The sequence below is a fragment of the Ranitomeya variabilis genome, chromosome 3, assembly GCF_051348905.1.
Source record: "Ranitomeya variabilis isolate aRanVar5 chromosome 3, aRanVar5.hap1, whole genome shotgun sequence".
Classification (NCBI taxonomy): Eukaryota; Metazoa; Chordata; class Amphibia; order Anura; family Dendrobatidae; genus Ranitomeya; species Ranitomeya variabilis.
The window spans coordinates 512,193,800-512,214,757 of record NC_135234.1 but is presented as its reverse complement, the minus strand read 5'-3'; the positions used below and the strand labels follow the sequence as shown (position 1 = coordinate 512,214,757).

The 20,958-nt window shown below is 41.4% G+C and overlaps 1 protein-coding gene across 6 annotated transcripts in view; it reads right to left on the bottom strand.

Moving 5' to 3' along the window:
• LOC143816487 (cohesin subunit SA-2-like) overlaps positions 1 to 20,958 on the bottom strand; it is a 122,578-nt gene that overhangs the window by 35,976 nt on the left and 65,644 nt on the right. For all 6 annotated transcript variants that reach the window (XM_077296919.1, XM_077296915.1, XM_077296916.1 and 3 more), the window contains 8 exons: positions 20,802 to 20,881; positions 16,406 to 16,513; positions 15,306 to 15,411; positions 12,650 to 12,767; positions 11,721 to 11,824; positions 7,206 to 7,298; positions 4,831 to 4,920; positions 358 to 564 (listed from right to left, as the gene is read on the bottom strand). In XM_077296919.1, the coding sequence (XP_077153034.1) occupies positions 358 to 564; positions 4,831 to 4,920; positions 7,206 to 7,298; positions 11,721 to 11,824; positions 12,650 to 12,767; positions 15,306 to 15,411; positions 16,406 to 16,513; positions 20,802 to 20,881 (906 nt within the window). The remainder of the gene's footprint in view (positions 1 to 357; positions 565 to 4,830; positions 4,921 to 7,205; positions 7,299 to 11,720; positions 11,825 to 12,649; positions 12,768 to 15,305; positions 15,412 to 16,405; positions 16,514 to 20,801; positions 20,882 to 20,958) is intronic.

The window sequence follows — 20,958 nt, the reverse complement described above, 5'->3', positions numbered from 1 at the left end:
TTATAGGTGGCATAAAAATTGGTAAAAACAATAAAATGCCATTCACAAGCTGAGCATTGTAGTTCCATTATAATGTGTAATTATGTACTATAGAAAACAGGTCACATGTTATACAATGAAGGGATTGTTGTAACCTTTACTGTACAACGAACAGAGCAATCGCTTCAGGGTAGTTTCACTGAAACGCTATCCAAGTCTTCACTCGAGGAGGAAATGTGCTGGTACACAATCACAATACCAAAGTAGGAAATGTCAAGGCATTTCTTAGTAGAGTTCCATAATGGGAAAGAAAGGCAAAGTCTCATTCCCAGAACGACAGAGCCAAGTCCAATGGATACGCACCACAATGTGACTCACCTCCTGCAGAACATCATCCAGCATTTGACTGTAGGTGTCCACGAGATGCTTGATCAATTCTTTTTTGGAAAGACTGACCGGACAGTTCTGGCTGCTCTGGTTTTCATTACTGAGACTGCTGTATGTTTTGGAACAGACTTCGAGCACCTCTAGGTCTGAGTGACTTACAGCTATGCTTCTCATCTGTTTCATCAAGGCCTCTACATGCTGCAATTCAATGTGGAAATTGTGATACATCTAAAGTTAGCTTCAAATTGATTTTTTTTTAATTAGGTAATTTTTTAAAACCACAACATTTTTTTCTCCAGTTTTCCATAGATGTAGAAAGAACATTGAAACCGTTTGTACATGGATATACACTCACCGGCCACTTTATTAGGTACACCATGCTAGTAACGGGTTGGACCCCCTTTTGCCTTCAGAACTGCCTCAATTCTTCGTGGCATAGATTCAACAAGGTGCTGGAAGCATTCCTCAGAGATTTTGGTCCATATTGACATGATGGCATCACACAGTTGCCGCAGATTTGTCGGCTGCACATCCCAAAGATGCTCCATACAAGGCAGGATGGATCCATGCTTTCATGTTGTTTACGCCAAATTCTGACCCTACCATCCGAATGTCGCAGCAGAAATCGAGACTCATCAGACCAAGCAACGTTTTTCCAATCTTCTACTGTCCAATTTCGATGAGCTTGTACAAATTGTAGCCTCAGTTTCCTGTTCTTAGCTGAAAGGAGTGGTACCCGGTGTGGTCTTCTGCTGCTGTAGCCCATCTGCCTCAAAGTTCGACGCACTGTGCGTTCAGAGATGCTCTTAGGCCTACCTTGGTTGTAACGGGTGGCGATTTGAGTCACTGTTGCCTTTCTATCAGCTCGAACCAGTCTGCCCATTCTCCTCTGACCTCTGGCATCAACAAGGCATTTCCGCCCACAGAACTGCCGCTCACTGGATTTTTTTTCTTTTTCGGGCCATTCTCTGTAAACCCTAGAGATGGTTGTGCGTGAAAATCCCAGTAGATCAGCAGTTTCTGAAATACTCAGACCAGCCCTTCTGGCACCAACAACCATGCCACGTTCAAAGGCACTCAAATCACCTTTCTTCCCCATACTGATGCTCGGTTTGAACTGCAGGAGATTGTCTTGACCATGTCTACATGCCTAAATGCACTGAGTTGCCGCCATGTGATTGGCTGATTAGAAATTAAGTGTTAACAAGAAGTTGGACAGGTGTACCTAATAAAGTGGCCAGTGAGTGTACATAAAGAGACAGTTATATGCCCCAACCATACCCCTCCACCTTTCTTTTCATAACAGAATGCATTATATGTTACATTTTTCACTGTCCTCTCACCCCTAACATAGATTCTGAACCATCTTATTACATTTATATAGAATCTGGTACCTCGCATTGGAAATATACGGTAGCTACCATTCTAAATCCATCATTCTATCCCTAAGTAACTGTGCCGAGGGCAGTCGTCTAGCCATGGACCCCATAAGGTTTTCCTATTTCCGCATAGAATTTCTTTATATATACCGTATATTCCTTTCTCTGATTATTAAATTCACTTTATTTTGAAATTCAAATCGAGGAGGTGAATTTTGAATCCATCTAGAAGTAATACCTTCTCTGTCTTGCAATAAGATTCTTGATATTAGTTATCTGTACTGTATCAAAATCCAGGGCCACAATCGGGGAACGCTTGACTACGTCCGGCCTGCGTGGGAACATTTTTTGCAATAAACTGGTGAACGAGGGACAGTCTTGTTTTTTTTCTCTCTTGTTATGTTTTTCAGGTTTCCATTTCTGGACTACTTCGGATTTGGTGGCCTACGGCAGATTCCCAGGACTATGTCGTAGCTGAATGTTTTTTTTTTCCCCTAATAAATTGTTGAGTCAAGGAAGGTTTGGCGGAAGTGTTTTTTTAAATAAACTATTTTTTGGAAGGTGTGTGTTTTTATTTTTGATTACTGGGTTAGTGATGGGGGTGTCTGATAGGCACCTCTCCTTTATTATCCCAAGGGCTTGATGCCAGCTGTGATTTTTGACAAATCACAGCTGACATCAATCCCAACTACCTTTACTCTTGATTGCTACTGCACCAGGGCAATGGGGACAAGTGAGGCAAAGCGCCAGAATTGACAATCTAATCTGTTGCTCCACTTCTGGAGCGTCTGCGAGCTGGTATTTTTAGGCTGGGAAGTGCTCAATATCCGTGGACCTTCCCAGCCTGATTGTAAAAACACACACATACACACTGTGTGTCGCCGCATGTGAAACGTAAAACAACCAGGGAATGCACGGACAGTGCAGTGCTCGAGGAAAAGCGGAGCAGGACCTGGCAGATCACGTGACGGCTGGGAAGGTGCCGGAGCCAAGCTCCGAGAACTGACAGCTAGGTGAACACGGGTACGTAGTCAGGCAAGCCGAGTTCAGAAGCCGGGAAGATGGGCAGTAGACAGGGACAAGACAGAACGATGGTGGGGGACAAGCCGAGGTCAGTAGCCAGACGGGAGCGCAGGACAAAAGAACAAGACAGAGAGTGGTCAAAGACAGAGCCAAGGGTCAGAACTACAGAGTACAGAGCGGTATCGAATCAAGAGGCGGAAACATAAACAGAGTCTAAGCCGGGTTATACACTGGAAACACAAGCACACAGAGGCACAACAATATCAGAACGATAACCTGGGTCAACAACTCGAGCCGGGTAAGCAAAAGTATCACTGACACAGAACAAGGCCAGCAGCAGACCTAAATAAACCTCCCTGAACCAAAGACAGGCTAAACAAGGTTAACCCCCACCTGACCAGGATGAGAGAAAAAACCCGTCCTGTGTCATGACACTGATAATATAAGCCCACAGCTGCCTGCTTTACCTTAGCTGGTTATCAAAAAATAGGGCAGACACCATGCTATTTATTTCATTTACGTATTAGCTTAATACATGTACAGTAAACTACACACGCAAAGCACTAATTATCTCAGGGATCTCTATCTAGCTATTTATCTATCAACAGCCCCTGTGAGGCAGTGACCCCTGGTACAGCTAGGGGGCGCTGTATGTGCTCTGCAGAATGTGCATGGAAGCGTAGTGAGGCCATGAGGGCGTACTACAGACACAGGTGTGGCTGTAATTAGTATAGTGAAGAAGTGACTAATTTAAAAGCCCTGTAGTAGTGGGGGAGGTGTGTCAGTGTGTTCTTGGAAGCAGACAGGGCAGTTGTCTGCAGAGCTCTCTCTGTGTGGAGCAGCACAGAGGCCAATGGAACCAGAGAGACTGACACCCTGCGTCTTGGGCTGTCTTATGTGTACCCGGCTGCACTCCAGAGGATAAAGAGTGCAGTGCACGGAGTGAGTACAGAGACTTGTTACCGGCGTGCGGTCACCCAGGGAAACTGGACAAAGGGAAGTTCGGCCTGTGTATTGACTGCGTCATATAGCCATGCATTATTAATGGACTGTATGAAGAAGCCGTATACTATATTGACTGTGTGAAGTAACACAATAAAAGAACATTTGTTTGAACTTGTTTGGGTCACTGCCGTTTCACTGTGTATGGTCATACCACTGCATCACACCCCATATCTATCTATCTCTATCTTTTCACATCTTTATCACCTAAACATCTGTCATTTCTATTCTGCATTCTATTCTGATACGTGTCACACAGATGGCATATAGATGTCACGCCTTATGTCATCCGTGTGTATGTCTGTGGGACTTATTGTCATCAGTGCTGCTGGAAAAAAACGGACATGTCTACGTGTGTGTCACACACACGGTCATGGACATGTGCGCAACTCCACAGATTATAATGGGTGTGTGTCTCCAGTACGTGTAAAAACAGTCACCGCACATGCCGGAAAAACTGATTTGTGAAGGGGGCCTAACACATGTCAGAAGCAGCCTGACAGACAATCTTTTTTTCTTTAATCTTTATTTTTTTATATAGCATTTGTACAGTTTGCACACATTATCATCGCTGTCCCCGATGGGGCTCACAATCTAAATTCCCTATCAGTATGCCTTTGGAATGTGGGAAGAAACCTGAGAACCCGGAGGAAACCCACGCAAACACGGGGAGAACATACAAACTCCTTGCAGATGTTGTCCTTGGTGGGATTCGAACCCAGGACCCCAGCTCTGCAAGGCTGCAGTGCTAACCACTGAGCCACCGTGCTGCCCTGACACCTGTTAGTATACTACATTATTTTTTAGGTTTAGCTGAGATGTAACTCGTGACTTAGCAATTCTATGTCTCAGTTACTGTATTTGCATTTGAAGGAACAGATCTTAGTCACAAAACAGCATTAGACCTAATGTTACCTTGCCTCAGGAGCGCACATGTGTTATAAAATATATGCATATATTACAACTAGTATTCAGTAACTACAAATCTGTCTACGCCAGCTTTTCACAGAGGACGAAGTGGGCAGTTTGTAAGGAGACTGGTGAGAAATTCATTACTTACTTTTTCCATAGGGGCCTTAAAATATATATCTTTATCAAAATATCGTGGGATTTGCAAAAGATTTATCACTTTATCAGGATTTGTTGAGAACTGTGTAAAAAAAAAATAATGAAACAAATGAATGATGGCAGTATGGAAATAACACAAATCATGAGATCATTTTCCACTTCAATGCTAGGGTCACACCAGCGTATATTCTCTCATCCAACCTGCGTTTGATCAGAGTGTGAGCATAGTATGATTTTTTTCTCTCAGATGAGATCCCCTGCTGTCCCACTGTTTGTATACTCTCTCGCTTCCTCCCCTTCCCAGGAGCTGTGGTATGATCAGACCATGTCCCTGTATGGTCAGACACCGCCAAGATTATCTCAGCACAGGAACATTTTTTTTAACCCCCGGAGGTATTTTTGTTTTCGTTTTTTGCTCCCTTTCCTATATATTTTGGTGAATATGGCCATATGAGGGCTTGTTTTTTGCGGGACGAGTTGTACTTTTGAACGACACCATTGGTTGTAACATTCCGTGTACTGGAAAACGGGCCAAAAATTCCAAGTGCAGTGAAATTGCAAAAAAGTGCAATCCCACAGTTGTTTTTTTTACCATGTTCACTAAATGCTAAAACTGACCTGCCATTATGATTCTCCAGGTCATTACGAGTTCGTAGACACCAAACATGTCTAGGTTCTTTTTTATCTAAGTGGTGAAAAAAAATTCCAAATTTGTTAAAACAAAAATTTGCACCATTTTCCAATACCCGTAGCGTCTCCATTTTTTGTAATCTCGGGGTGGGTGTGGGCTTATTTTTTGCGTGCCGAGCTGACGTTTTTAATTATACCATTTTGGTGCAGATACGATCTTTTGATCGCCTGTTATTGCATTTTAATTCAATGTTGTGGCAACCAAAAAATGTAATTCTGGTGTTTTGACTTTTTTTGGCATTACGCCATTTAGCGATCAGGTTATTTCTTTTTTAATATTGATAAATCGGGCGATTCTGAACACGGCGATGCCAAATATGTGCATTTTTTATTTTTTTATATTGTTTTATTTTGAATGGGGCGAAAGGGAGGGGATTTTAACTTTTACTTTTTTTATTTATTTTTTTTTATATTTTTAAAAACATTTTTTTTTATTTTTGGCATGCTTCAATAGTCTCCATGGGAGACTAGAAGCTGCCACAACCTGATCGGCTCTGCTACATATAGGCGATGGTCAGATAGATTAGCAGAATTGCTCACTTGCTATGAGCGTTGACAACCGGGTGGCGCTCATAGCAATCCAACAGTGACAACCATAGAGGTCTGCTGGAGACCTCCGGTTTGCCATGCCAACCCATCGGCAACCCGCAGTCATGTGACACGGGCGCCGATGGGTGGGATTTCCAGCACGGTTGCCGGAAGCGCGTGTTAAATGCCGCTTTCAGAGTTTGACAGCAGCATTTAACTAGTTACCAGTTGCGGGTGGATCACGATTCCACTTGCGGCTGTTAGAGGCACATGTCAGCTGTTCAAAACAGCTGACATGTGCCGTAAAAATATGGGCTCAGTGCCGGAGCCCACATCAAAGGGAGGGAGTCCAACATCAGCGTACTATTACGCCCGATGTCGGAAAGGGTTTAGAACACATTCAGTTGTGGAAATTATTACTATTCAAAGATCTACTAATTAAAATGTTAATTCAAATTAACTTTGTTCGTAGGAAAACTCCTTAAAGCCCCCTTATACATTGGATGGTTGTTGTCTGACCAATGATTCGTCTGGCAACGATCTCTCCTGAGTCCACCATACACAGTAACAGTATTCTCGGCCGAGTGCTCCTGTGTTCTCTATGAGAGAGCATGTGTCAGACATGTCTTGTAGTAATTTATCTCACTTAGAACAAAACTTTAGGCAGTCCGAAATTGGACATGCCAGATCCTCAACTGTCCTTGACCCCCATACACATTAGACTGTCAGGGGAACCGTCAATATCGGCAGGTTCGGCCTACATTAGTGTAAAGTGCATGGGGAGATTTTGACTACAGTCTTAAAATGCACCAAATTCATCAACGTGGTTAACATATGCCACAATTTTTATATATTATGCTGCACATTAAGTCATGTCTTTTTCTCAGTAAGCCAGACCCCTTTTCAGCAAGGGCCGCACTCCCTTTTTTGGCCAAAACACAAAAGTGTCTAAAACACATAATAAATATGTTGGGGTCTTAAAAGACAGTTTTTTTAAGCAAATTATGCCAGAATTCTGCTGCATGATAAATCTCCTCCAATATATCTTGTCTCTGACAGAGATTACAGATCTGAAAAACGGAATAGGAGTGATTAAAAAAAAAAAGAATCCATTGCAGATGAAAAGGCACCGATCATCTCTTGTGTTACCTTAGCCAACATCAAAGGAAGGGTTTCTGCAAAGTGTTGAGTAATTCTTTCCTTGTCTTCCAGTTGTGCTTTTTTCTCTTTGGCAGACAGGACCTTACATAAAACAGCAGTGGTGTGAATTCAGACTACAGCTGGCCAGTAACACTAGAACATCTTTAATATGAAGGGAATGTATTCAGTGTAACACAGTCTAGGAGTAGGAACACGATGCCACTGATAAAAGCATAATGGTGCACAGTTTCGGAGAGAATATGCCCTATAAATAGGCTTATCGCTAAGGTCCAGCAGCTGCTCGTATTATGGGATATCACAGGGAATATACTGACTATTCAGCACAAGAAGCAGCAACAGCTAAGAGTGACGCTGCATATATTCCAGCACTGGTTCCCGACAACAACTATACCGTTGCGTGAAAAAGTGTTTGCCCCTTCCTGATTTCCTATACGGGGCCGTCACAAAGCGTCAGCGCAACGTACCGAAGGAAAGTGGTGATTTTCTGCACCACGTGGGCAGCGGACGCAGTGTTTCAACGCGTCCGCTGCCCATAGTAAAGTCCCAGGGAGGAGGGGATGGAGTTACGGCCGCACATGCGCTGTTTAAAATGCAGGACACGACGTACGAAAAAACGTTCCCTTGAACGTTTTTTCGCTGTGACAGTCCGTCAAATACCGACCCATCCAGTGCACGACGGACGCGACGTATGGCCATACGTCACGATCCATCGGCAAAGCAAGTCTATGGGAAAAAAACGCATCCTGCGGGCACATTTGCAGGATGCGTTTTTTTCCCAAAACGACGCATTGTGACGGATCTAAAAAGACGGAAGTTTGAAAGTAGCCTTAAATGTTTTACATCACCAAATAAATGTAAATATTAGACAAAGATAACACAATACACACAAGTTGTCCTAAAGGTAAAAAGTGTCTGGCACTTCAAAAATAGATAAACCCAATTCCGGACTAACCCAAAGGGGCAAATGAAGAGAATCAGAAAAATAACCTAAAATGATTATACTTTATTAATACATATTAAAATACAAAAAAAGGGTAAAAAGTGTACAAATGACAAAAAAAAAAACCTGAGTGCCCTAACCAAGGTGGGACACTGTACTATGTTCTTATGCCATAATCAATACTGAGAAAAAGAATTGCACAAATGCCATAAGATAATGTAATGACCAGTTTTCAGATCAGTGATCATATACGAATACAGTGCACAAACTATATTAATTACTCAGTAAGGCAAAAGTACTGTGAAGGTTAATAAACGTGAATAATTGGCTTCTCCCACATATGGGGCATCGGTGTACTTAGGAGAAATTGCACAACAAATTTTGTGGTTCATTTTCTCCTGATACCCTTGTGAAAATAAAAAAAAAAAAATTGGTCCCAAAGTAATTTTTTGTGAAAAAAGTAAAATGTTCATTTTTACCTTCCACATAGCTTTAGTTCTCGTGGAGCACCTGAAGGGTTAATAAACTTCTTGCATATGGTTTTGAGAACCTTGAGGGGTGCAGTTTTTAGAATGGAGTCACTTTTGGGTATTTTCGGTTATATTGACCCCCAAACTCACTTCAAGTGTGAGGTGGTCCCTAAAAAAAAAGGTTTTCGAAATTTCTTGTTGGAAAAATGAGAAATCGCTGGTTAAATGTTAACCCTTATAACTTCCTAACAAAAAAAATATGTTTCCAAAATTGTGCTGATGTAAAGTAGACAGGTGAGAAATGTTATTTATTAACTACTAGATGGTGGCCCGATTCTAACGCATCGGGTATTCTAGAATATGCATGTCCTTGTAGTATATTGCCCAGCCGTGTAGTATATTGCACAGCCCATGTAGTATATTGCACAGCCCATGTAGTATATTGCACAGCCACATAGTATATTGCACGGCCAGTAGTATATTGTCCAGCCCACGGAGTATATAGCACAGGCCACGGAGTATATTGCACAGACACGTAGTATATAGCACAGGCCACGGAGTATATTGCAGAGCCCACGTAGTATATTGCACAGCCCACGGAGTATATACTCACCTTCCATCCGCAGCTGTCACTGCCGCATGTGATGTGATGTTTCCTGCTGTTGCGGCCGTCATCACTCACCGCGGCCGCATATTTAGTCCCCGGCTTTTGGCGGCGGTAGGCCCAACAGCGTCCATGGTCCCGGCCGGCACCGCCTTCCTCACGGCGACTCCGCCCCCTTTGCAGCGCTTCTGGCCGGGCCTGTACGGAGTGGGCAGGGACTTGCTCTGCATAGTTCCTGGCCTCCCTGCCCTTTTGTCTCCGGCCACTAGCTGGCTGCGACCCGCGGCCGCTAATTTAGATCCCGGCTTTTGGCCGCGGTAGGCCCAACAGCGCCTATGGTCCTGGCCGGCTCCGCCCTCCTCATGGTGACTCCACCCCCTTTGCAGTGCTTCTGGCCGGGCCTGCACGGAGTGGGCGGGAACTCGCTCTGCATACTTCCTGGCCTCCCCTGCCCTTTTGTCTCTGCCCACTGGCTGGCCGCAACCAATGAATATCTGCAACAGACAGACGGAAGTGCCCCTTAGACAATTATATAGATAGATTTTGTGTGACACCGCTCTCTGATGTAAGGGTACAAAAACTAAAATGTTGAAAATTACAAGATTTTCAAAATTGTTGCAATCTCAGAATCAGTGGGATCCATGGAAGCGTTCTAGAGCTATAACTTCATACTAGACTGCAGAATTCATGGTTCCATTTACCACAGCAAGTCTTCCAGGTCCTGAAGCATATTTTACTGTTATTATGTTACTGTTTACTGTTATTATTCCTTTTCTGAAATGCTGTGTTACTTCTACGCCAGATGTAACGGGACATACAGCTTCCAAAAAAGATCAACTTTTGTCTAGTCAGTCCACAGCGTATTCCACTAAACGTCTTGGGGATAATTAAGATGTTTTCTGTCAAAACTGAGATGAGCCTTTATGTTCTTATTGCTCAGCAGTGGTTTTTGTCTTAGCACCCTGCCATGCAGGCCGTTTTTGTCCATTCTCGTTCTTTTTGTGCAGTCATGAACACCGACCTTAACTCAGGCAAGTGAGGCCTGCAGTTCTTCGGATGTTGTTGTGAGGTCTTTTGTGACCCCTTGGATGAATTGCTGCTGCGCTCTTGGAGTAATCTTGGATGGCCGGCCACTCGTGGGAAGGTATAACACTGTTGTTCCAGAATCTCTTTGGATTGTGGCATTAGGTTTAGCTTTTGAGGTTCTTTTGGTCTACTTCACTTTGTCAGACAGGCCCTATTTAAGTGGTTTCTTGATTGAGAACAAGTGTGGCAGTAATCAGGCCTGCATATGGCTACAGAATTTGAACTCAGCTTCCCAAAGATGTGATAAACTACAGTTAATTTATGTTATAAAGGGAGGGGGGGGGATCACTGTTTCAAACAGGGCCCTGTAGGTTTGGATTTCTTTTTCCCTTAATACTAAAGACCTTCATTTAAAAGCTACATTTTGTGCTTCCTTGTGTCTTTATCTAATATTGAAATTTGTTTGGTGATCTGAAACATTTAACTGTGACAAACATGCAAAAGAATAGGAAATCAGGACGGGGTAAACACTTTTTCACACAACTGTATAGCTACCAGAATCATGTTAGGCGGGCTGCACTGCGAGAAATGAGGAGGCTTAGAGCGAAAATCTGCGTTTGGTAATAATAAACTAGGGAGGGTGCTATTGTCACCTTCAGGAGCCTTTATCCTCGCCTCAACCTCAACCCAGAAACCAAAAGAAATTGGGGAAGGAGGGGGGGTCTCGACTTCGAACCAGCACCCGAGGGACTGGGGAAGGAGCAACATGGGGAATAGCCATCTCTACTTCAACCGGGCACCCCGTAATAGGGGGCCGAGGAAGGAGCCATGCCGGGAGTCTCACAGGAGACCCTCTTTTCTTCATCTGTAATCCCGTCGGAAAAAACGGAGTAAAAATCTTTTAGGTGTGCCTCCTATGCGACACTAAGCAAAAACTGGAGAAGGCTGACGCCGTCCAGGGGTGTATACTGCACAGGAGGAGCCACAGTTAATCTTTTTCAGATTATGCATAGTGTCGCCTCCTAGTGGACAGCAGCATAACACCCATGGTCCTGTGTCCCCCAATGAGGCGACAGAGTAAACATTATTTGGAGCTCCAGGGCTCCTCATTTCTCGCAGTGCAGCCCGCCTAACATGATTCTCTCCATTCTGGTAAATACACATCTGGAAGGTATCTACTCCAGCAACGGGGCAGCGGCAGCCGATATTCACAGTTAAACAGGTGTTGTGTCTTCACACAGTACCACCAGGTGAGCGCCACTACCCCCTGAGTGGGCTTCTTTTTAAACAGTACTGCCCTATTGTGTGCACTTTGGCCCCTCTCTAGGGTTTTTCAACTACTATACATCAGTACATGAACATCCAGTATATAGCATAGAGCATTCATATTGGAATTGTCTATTACAATAGTTTAATAAAAGAGGCATTCCCTCTTTGAAGCATAGAGAAAACATGAAACGCACCTTCTTGACTGCCCCTCTACCCACAGGAGGATGACCTTCAACTGCTTGTCGAACAGTTGCTAACATGAGTTCCACAAGCAAGTTTTCTTGTATTGCACTCAAACCTAAAAGCCAATGAAACCACTGTTAAGATGACAAAAAAAAAACAATGCTAGATCCGTAAAGATTGACCTCCAATGATCTAAGAGAAAAGAAGGCCCAGCGTTCGTTTTTAAAGATAACACATCTGAATTCTTGAATGTGGTTTTGCGCACCTTGAGTGGTGCAGTTTTTAGAGTGTTGTCACTTTTGGGTATTTTCTGTCATATTGACCCTCTCAAACTCACTTCAATTGCAAGGTGGTCCCTAAAAAATGGTTTTGTAAATTTTGTTGTAAAAATGAGAAATCGCTGGTCAACTTTTAACCCTTATAACTTCCTAACAAAAAAAGTGTTTAAAAAATTATGCTGATGTAAAGTAGACATATGGGAAATGTTATTTATTAAGTATTTTGTGTGACATATCTCCGTGATTTAAGGGCATACAAATTCAAAGTTTCAAAAGTTCAACATTTTTGCCAAATTTCCATTTTTTACACAAATAAAGTCATATTGAAGAAATTTTACCATTATCTTGAAGTACAGTATGTCACAAAAAACAATCTCAGAATCAGTGGGATCCATTAAAGCGTTCCAGAGTTATAACCTCATAAAGTGACAGTGGTCAGAATTGTAAAAATGCTCTTGCTCATTAAGTACCAAATTGGCTCTGTCACTAAGGGGCTCTGCATTCAATTTGGCTGTGATTCCACAGTACAATCAGCAAATATGACAAGTACTATGGGTGTCACCCTTTGCATTGTCATAAATTATCAGTTTTAATTATTTAATTCAATGATTTATTAAAACTTAGCATTGAAATCCCATCATTGTTTGGTTGTATGAGCTCACCAAGTCTCTTTTCAGAGGAGTCTTGTAGAAGGATGAAGGTCATACATTTCCAGTCTTTTAAAAATCCAGGTGTACAATCCCAGAGGCTGTCAACAAGGTACGTCACATGGTCATGCAACTAGGAGAATAGAAGGACTGTCATATAAAAGTAAATTATCACTTGCTGGACTTAAAAATTGTGCTGATAACATGATGTACTGGAGTGAAAAATTTATTTCAACGCTAAAAAAAACATTTTCTCCTTTTTAAAGGGAATCTGTCAGCACGTTTTTGCTATGTAATTTCATATCAGCATGAAGTGGGGACAGAGACCCTGATACCAGTGATGTATCAATTAGTTTACTAAGTGCAGCAATTGTGACAGAGTCACGGATATCTCTGCTGCAGATCTAGTATATTGCGCTGTGTATAACCCACCCACACCACAGCTTTCTGTGTATATTGTATGATGACAGAGAGAGGCTGATCAGTGCTGAGGGAGTAGTTGGACTAGGAAGCACGAGACCAGTTGTCTTCTACAAATAATCTCCTGCTGATAAAACAATGATTGCATCAAAAACGCAGCCTAGTAAATTACACATCTCTGGAATCAGGCTCTCTTCCCCTACATAACAAAAACCTGATGACAAACTCCCTTTAAAGGTACTAAATTGAACTTTACCCCGCCTGCAAAGATCAAGAATTAGCGCAGCTCATGTCCTATTGCATTTGTTATAATGTTTATGTAAATGATCACAAATCTGAAAATGTGGTAGTTCTACTCTACTTCTTGGCTAGATAGGTTAAATTGTTATAGTATGTTTTCATATTTCAACTGACATGAATACAAGTTTGCATATACAGTGGTTACGGAAAGTATTCAGACCCCTTTACATTTTTCACTCTGTTTCATTGCAGCCATTTGGTAAATTCAAAAAAGTTCATTTTTTCACATTAATGTACACTCTCCATCCCATCTTGACTGAAAAAAAGAAACAAATGTAAAAATGTTTGCAAATTTATTAAAAAAGGAAAACTGAAATATCACATCATCATAAGTATTCAGACCCTTTGCTCAGACACTCATATTTAAGTCACATGCTGTCCATTTCCTTGTGATCCTCCTTGAGATAGTTCTACTCCTTCATTGGGAGTCCAGCTGTGTTAAATTAAATTGATAGGGCTTGATTTGGAAAGGCACACACCTGTCTATATAAGACCTCACAGCTCAAAGTGTACGTCAGACCAAATGAGAATCATGAGGTCAAAGGAACTGGCCAAGGAGCTCAGAGACAGAATTGTGGCAAGGCACAGATCTGGTCAAGGTTACAACAGAATTTCTGCAGTACTCAAGGTTCCTAAGAGCACAGTGACCTCCATAATCCTTAAATGAAAGAAGTTTGGGACCACCCGAAGTCTTCCTAGACCTGGCTGTCCAGCCAAACTGACCAATTGTGGGAGAAGTGCCTTGGTGTGAGAGGTAAAGAAGAACCCCAAGATCACTGTGGCTGAGCTCCAGAGATGCAGTAGGAAGATGGGAGAAAGTTCCACAAAGTCAACTATCACTGCAGCCCTCCACCAGTCAGGCCTTTATGGCAGAGTGGCCCGACAGAAACCTCTCCTCAGTGCAAGACATATGAAAGCCCAAACATGAAGGACTCCCAGACTATGAGAAATAAGATTCTTTGGTCTGATGAGATGAAGATAGACATTTTTGGTGATAATTCTAAGCGGTATGTGTGGAGAAAACCAGGCACTGCTCATCACCTGAGTGCGCACATATAATCCCTTAAAACTTTACTTTTATTTATATTCAATATAAAACCCAGACCCAATATAAAAAGGAGATAAAGATACCAAAAATATGAGTCACAAAATTCAATAACCTATTATGGTCCTAGATATACCTACTGCTCATCACCTGCCCAATGCAATCCCAACAGTCAAACATGGTGGTGGCAGCATCATGCTATGGAGGTGTTTTTCAGCTGCAGGGACAGGACGACTGGTTGTCATTAAACTAAACATGAATGCCGCCAAGTACAGAGATATCCTGGAAGAAAACCTCTTCCAGAGTGCTCTGGACCTCAGACTTGGCCGAAGATTCACCTTCCAACAAGACAGCACATAGCTAAAATAACAAAGGAGTGGCTTCAGAATAACTCTGTGTCCATTCTTGACTGGCCCAGCCAGAGCTCTGACCCAAATCCAATTGAGCATCTCTGGAGAGACCTGAAAATGGCTGTCCAAAACACTCACCATCCAACCTGACAGAACTGGAGAGGATCTGCAAGGAAGAATGGCAGACGATCCCCAAATCCAGGTGTGAAAAACTTGGAAGACTCATGGCTGTACTAGCTCAAAAAGGTGCTTCTACTCAATACTGAGCAAAGGGTCTGAAGACTTATGATGACCATGTGATATTTCAGTTTTTCTTTTTTAATAAATTTGCAAAAAATTCTACATTTCTGTTTTTTTCCAGTCAAGATGGGATGCAGAGTGTACGTTAATGAGAAGAAAATGAACTTTTTTTTTAATTTACCAAATGGCTGCAATGAAACAAAGAGTGAAAAATGTAAAGAAGTCTGAATACTTTCCATACCCACAGTATATATTCCTCCTTCTCATCATTATCTACCAACATTATCATCATCCACCATCATTATCATCATCATACCTTGCTTTCAAGGAAGAAGTCTAAAAGCTTCATCAACTGGCTTATTTTGTGCTCTGAGTTTTCTGTGTTCTGCGCATTCATTGCTTCTGTCATTGGACCTAGATGTCTATGGATGATATATGAAATGTACAGCATTAGAGGAAATGCTAAACGGTATCGTACAGGGGCTTTAAATGATAATGAAGGTGAGTTTTCAGCAGCATGTATAGGATAGGTTCACATTGACACAGTGCATTCTGCTGCACACATATATCTGAATTGCACAAAACTGATTAAGATGTGTATTGTAACATATCCATACACTAAAATAAGCAAGGCTTGGTAAACAAAATGTTCTATTGACCACAATTTGCCAGGATTACATCATTTTGTGTTTTTTTTAGACACATAAAAAATATAGTTGACCACTTTTTTTTCGTCCGCAAAAAATAACATGAAATATGCACGTGGTTTTATAGGCTAGGTATAGAGTATGATAGACTTTTATTTTTCTTTTAGACATTTCTGGTCACCAGGATCATTGTCACTTTAGTTATTCTAAATGTAAAATGGATATTACCATTTGACAATATTATGGGATATCCCTAAGATAGAGATCCGACCTCTGAGACCCTCGGTGACACTAAGAACTGTTGTCACTTTGGCTTTTCCCCTGTAAAGTGACAGATCTAGTCAAGTGTGTCACAGAAAAAGCATCACCGTCCCATTTAAGGTACGTAAAAAAAAAAAAGGTAGATGCAAATAAATGGGGTTACCATGTAATTCCCTGCACAGTGCGGGACTTGGACAATGCTGTACAGGGAAACTCTGTGAATCCCCTTTATTTTAGGTATTGTGGGGTCTCAGCAGGTTGATCTGCAATGTTCAGTAAGTGATGACCAGTCCCGATGACTACAATGAAATAAAACACCTTTAATAAAACCGGCTAGAAGAAGAGTGCTATGAAGTGCTGTGTGTTCTTTACTTCTGACGATCACATATACTTTATGGGGGAAAAAATGGAAACAATACACCCAGTAATTCCCATCACGCAGATTTCATGTTGGCTCATACCCTTTAAATTTCAACAGCATTTTAGAAAGCAGGGTCATTTCAATTACCGTATATATAGAAATTCTCCAGCTGCTGCCGCCAGTGGCCTGTGAGAGGCAAACACAAACTGGTACAAGGTGTCACACTCCTCCGTGGTAAACAGATCGTCACAATTCCTGCAAGAAGAAGCTTCTGTTATCGGACATCTCATTTCAGTGCCACAACAAAGACCAATAAACTCATTGTACAGCTATACAATCCAAGTGATTCTTCGCTGTGTCCGGAGGCTTTGTGCCCCCTCTGCTGCACGCTGGCAGTGCCACTCACATGAGCCCCTCTGGTATGGAGGCTTTTTTGTTTTGTTCTCACTATACCAGAATTTTATACAAGCAGCATATTGTATGACTTAAGAGTTATTGAGATAGAAATGCAGACAGTTTTTTATTTTAAAAAAATTAAATTCCGCTTTTTTTTTTTTTGTAGAACTTTTACATTGTGGTATAAATGAGGAGGTAACTTTTTTATGAGGGAACACAGGTACCAAATTTCTATAGATTTTTACTATGGTACTATAGTTTTTTTTTAGAACACCAGTAAGCAGAGTTAGCTCTGATCGCTGCTGTTTATTTAATAAAATTGGCTTTAGTCACCATATTCTGAGAGCTTTTTTAGTTTTCAGTCAACAGAGGGCTTGTTTTATGAGACACAAGTTGTAGCTTCGATCTGTACCATTTTGAGACAACATGATTATTACGATTTCGTAGGATTCCCATTTTTGGGTAAGAAAAAAAAATAAATAAAAATAATCGACTGCTATTTCGATATTTTTTTTTTTTTACATGCACTTTTTTCCCAATATGGAATGTAAATCGTGATATTTTAATAGTTTTGACTATTACACAAGGAGTGATACTAAACAGATTCTCATTTTACGTTCTTGTAGATTTTGTCATTTATGTTTCAGGGAAAGGGGGGGATTTCGGTTTGTCCTCTATTTCCAACAGCCTCACATTTTTTTAATTGCTGAGCCAACATAGTCCGATGAGGTTTTTTTTTGGTGGGGCGAATTGTAGATGTGAGTGACACCAATGATTTTACCATATAATGTACTAAAAAACAGAAGAAAATATAAGTGGGCTGAAACTGTGAAAGCAAACACAATTCCACCATTATTTTGGAGGTTTCTGCTTTTATGGCATTCATTGAGCAGTAAAGATTACCTGGCAGCACAGTTAAGACGATACCAAGGTCTTCTGTTTTGTTTTTTTATGTTTTTTGTTATAGTGGTTAGAAAAATAATTAAAAAAACTTTGTAAAAAACAATTGGTTTGAGTTACTACTTTCTGAGACCTGTATCTTTCTTATTTTTCCACCGATGGACCTGTGTGATGGCTTGCTTTTTGAGTGGCAAGCTGTCATTTATTATTGATACAATTTTGGAATACATAGTATGTTTATTTGCTTCTTATTGCGTTTTTTGGGGGGGAAGTGAGGAGACATCATTATGGATAGGTAACTGCTGTGTACATAATATGGCAGCTATGTCTTAGTTAAAAGCATGACATCTCATGATAACATGTAAGTCCTTGGTCTTTGCCAATGAGGGGGGACCCAGAGAGTTTTGGGGTATTGCTATGTATGCCAAGAGCTACCAAACCGGACATTCAGGGCTACAGGCCCAATTTTTCATAGATAGTCGGGTTCGTCAGGATGGCATTAGGGGCACTTCTGTCCGTTTTTTCTAATTAATGTTATTTTCTAACATCACCTGTCTCAGGCTGCCCACTGCTTCCTTACATTACAATGACAGCCGCAGACAATGATTAACGTAACCATTGATTATACAGTAACTACTGTGTGACCGAATACCACTGTAGAGTACTACTACAATAGCTCCTCAGCTTATTACATACGCGTCTATGAACTCTCGCCCCGTTAGCCATCCGACAGAACTGCTTACTAGCGAAAGTATCATTACTGACCGACAGAGACATCTTCCAGATGATGGGCAGCCATTAATACTGCGGTGATAAGCCGATACAGTGGCTCTATGCACATCACTATGTAATGACGGGAAATAATTGTCTCCTTCCACCTGACAATCGCGGATCCCTCTGATCTATCATACACATTTTGCTTCTGGCGGTCTCTATGTCTTCAGAATTTCCAAGTATTACACGAAGACATATTGTAAAAAAAAATTCAAATGAGAAATAAGTATTGAATTTTTTGCAAAAATGAAGTGTAATTGACATTGGTTTCGATGGATCTGTAATCATAATGAGCCGCCTTTCCTTACAGCCTACATGGCCTCACATCCCAATCTCTTTACGCCCTAGAATACCATGGCAGTGAGGGGGTGACATGTTTCCCTGAGCAGAACTGTCAGACCACCAGAAAATGTGTCATATAACAGGTACATAGCAGAACTTCCTTCCATTTCAAAGTTTCATACAGCAAATACGCAGACTTCTTGGTTCCTCCACATTTCTCCTATTTCACAAAGATTCTCTGTGTCAAATGCTTTCATTCTGATTTAGACTAATTTTCAAACAGTTGTTACTGACATTGCAGCCATGTACTACTGTATCTTCTGCCAGCCAAGGTTGAGCAGGCAGACAAAACCTAAGATAGAAACAAAATTAATATATACCCTGCTATAAAAACATAGCAATCGTGCATATAAATAACATAGGGTACCTACTAAACATTGTTTCACTGCTTTTGATTAAGAAAAAAGCATAAAAGCCATCCCCGCAGCGCCAAGGTGTACCCAGCCAGGATGGACCTAACTGCTAGCATTAGGCCTTATTTCTGATTTAGACTAATTCTCAATCAGTTGTTACTGATACTGCAGACATAAACTGTATCTTATGCCAGTCAAAGTAGAGCAGGCAGTTGACACAAAATACATTCAAAAAGCAAAGGCTTCGAGCAGGGATACATTGCCATAATTTTCAATTAATGAAATAACTGTGAGATAAGCCACATTTCCTTGAAGATCACATCTGAACATTTTCTTGGGGTAAAGTTTCTGGCAAGAACTGTGGTTAATGTGATCAGTAACTTTCGCTCAGGGATGTCACTGGTACACACTGACACTGACATTCATTCATTACTAATAAATAAAGATCTTCTACTGCCCTCTAGTGACAGATCTTGTCATTACAACTGAAATATGATCAAATTAGAGGGGTGCCCAAAAAATAATTTATTATAGTTACTTACATAGTGCCATGATAGTCTGCAGCGTTTTGCAGACATTATCATTGCTGTCCCTACTGGGGCTCAAAATCTACATTACCTATCAGTATGTCTTTGCAGTCTAGGAGGAAACCAGACTACCTGGAGAAAACCCATGCAAACACGGGCAGAACATACAAATTAATAAAAGAGGGCGAATAGGAGGTATATATTTTTGTGTATACTAAATAGTTATAGGCAACACACTGTGATAACACAGCAAAACAAAGCAAAAACTGAGCAGCAACTTAAGTGGGAAGCAAAGATCCACAGCTGAAAAGATTCATCACATCAGTTAGGTTTGGTAAGCCTTCTCTGTACGGCAATTAAAGGGAACCTGTAACGTTGTACGTGCAGTCCGATCTATGGTCAGCATGGTATCAAATAGGAGGCGCTAAGAAGAAGATATGTACAGTAGGTTTGTGGGAAAGGATTCAGCGTAACTTGTATTTCATTCATTGAAATCCCTGGTGTTTGTATGCATGAGTCCAGTGGGCGGTCCTACAGTCATTGACAGCTATCTCTGCATGCAGTCATATAGGGAAGACTGTCACTCACTGAGTAAGACCGCCCACTGGACTCATGAGACCGCCCACTGGACTCATGCATACAAACACCAGCGATTTCAATGTATAAAATTGCGATGTACTTGTAGTCCATTAAAAAAGAAAGACAATACATTTATGCATTTCTTATCTGTAAGTCTACTGAATAGGCCTTGACTGCTTCTATCATATTGATGACCTATCTGCCCTTGATGTTAGCTCCACTGTCAGCAGTGTAATGTAACCAGTGTACAGAGTGGGAACATCACTGCTCCACACACTGTTTTGTTTCCACTGCCAGGTACTGCAGATCTGCTCCTTCGCAGCACCCAGGAGTGGCAACTAATCAGTGTGACGGAGCAGTAATGTTTCACTCCATGCACATCCAGCAGTTGGCAGAGGTGATTACAGCTGATCAGTGGGTGTGATGGATGTGGGACCTCTCACAGATTTCATATTACTGACTTACACTAAGAATAGGCCATTAATATGTGAGTAGTGGACAATCCCTCTAAAAAGTTCTGTGCACTTCTATAAACATTGTACCTATTGCACCTCGGTATCCTAATGGTTTGTATGTATTTCAATTTTTTGTAAATGGTATCCATAAAGACCTATATATTTCCATGGTTACAACTCATACACATAAATTATCATAAACTGATAAAAGATATACCTTAACATATGGACAAGGAGCTTCATTGATTGAACCGAGACCTCATGATCCTTATCCAGAGTCATTGATATAATGCGATCCTAGATTTCACATAGAAAAGAAGGAAAAGCATGGATGCTATGAGATGTTAAAAGTAACTAACACGTATATATCAGAA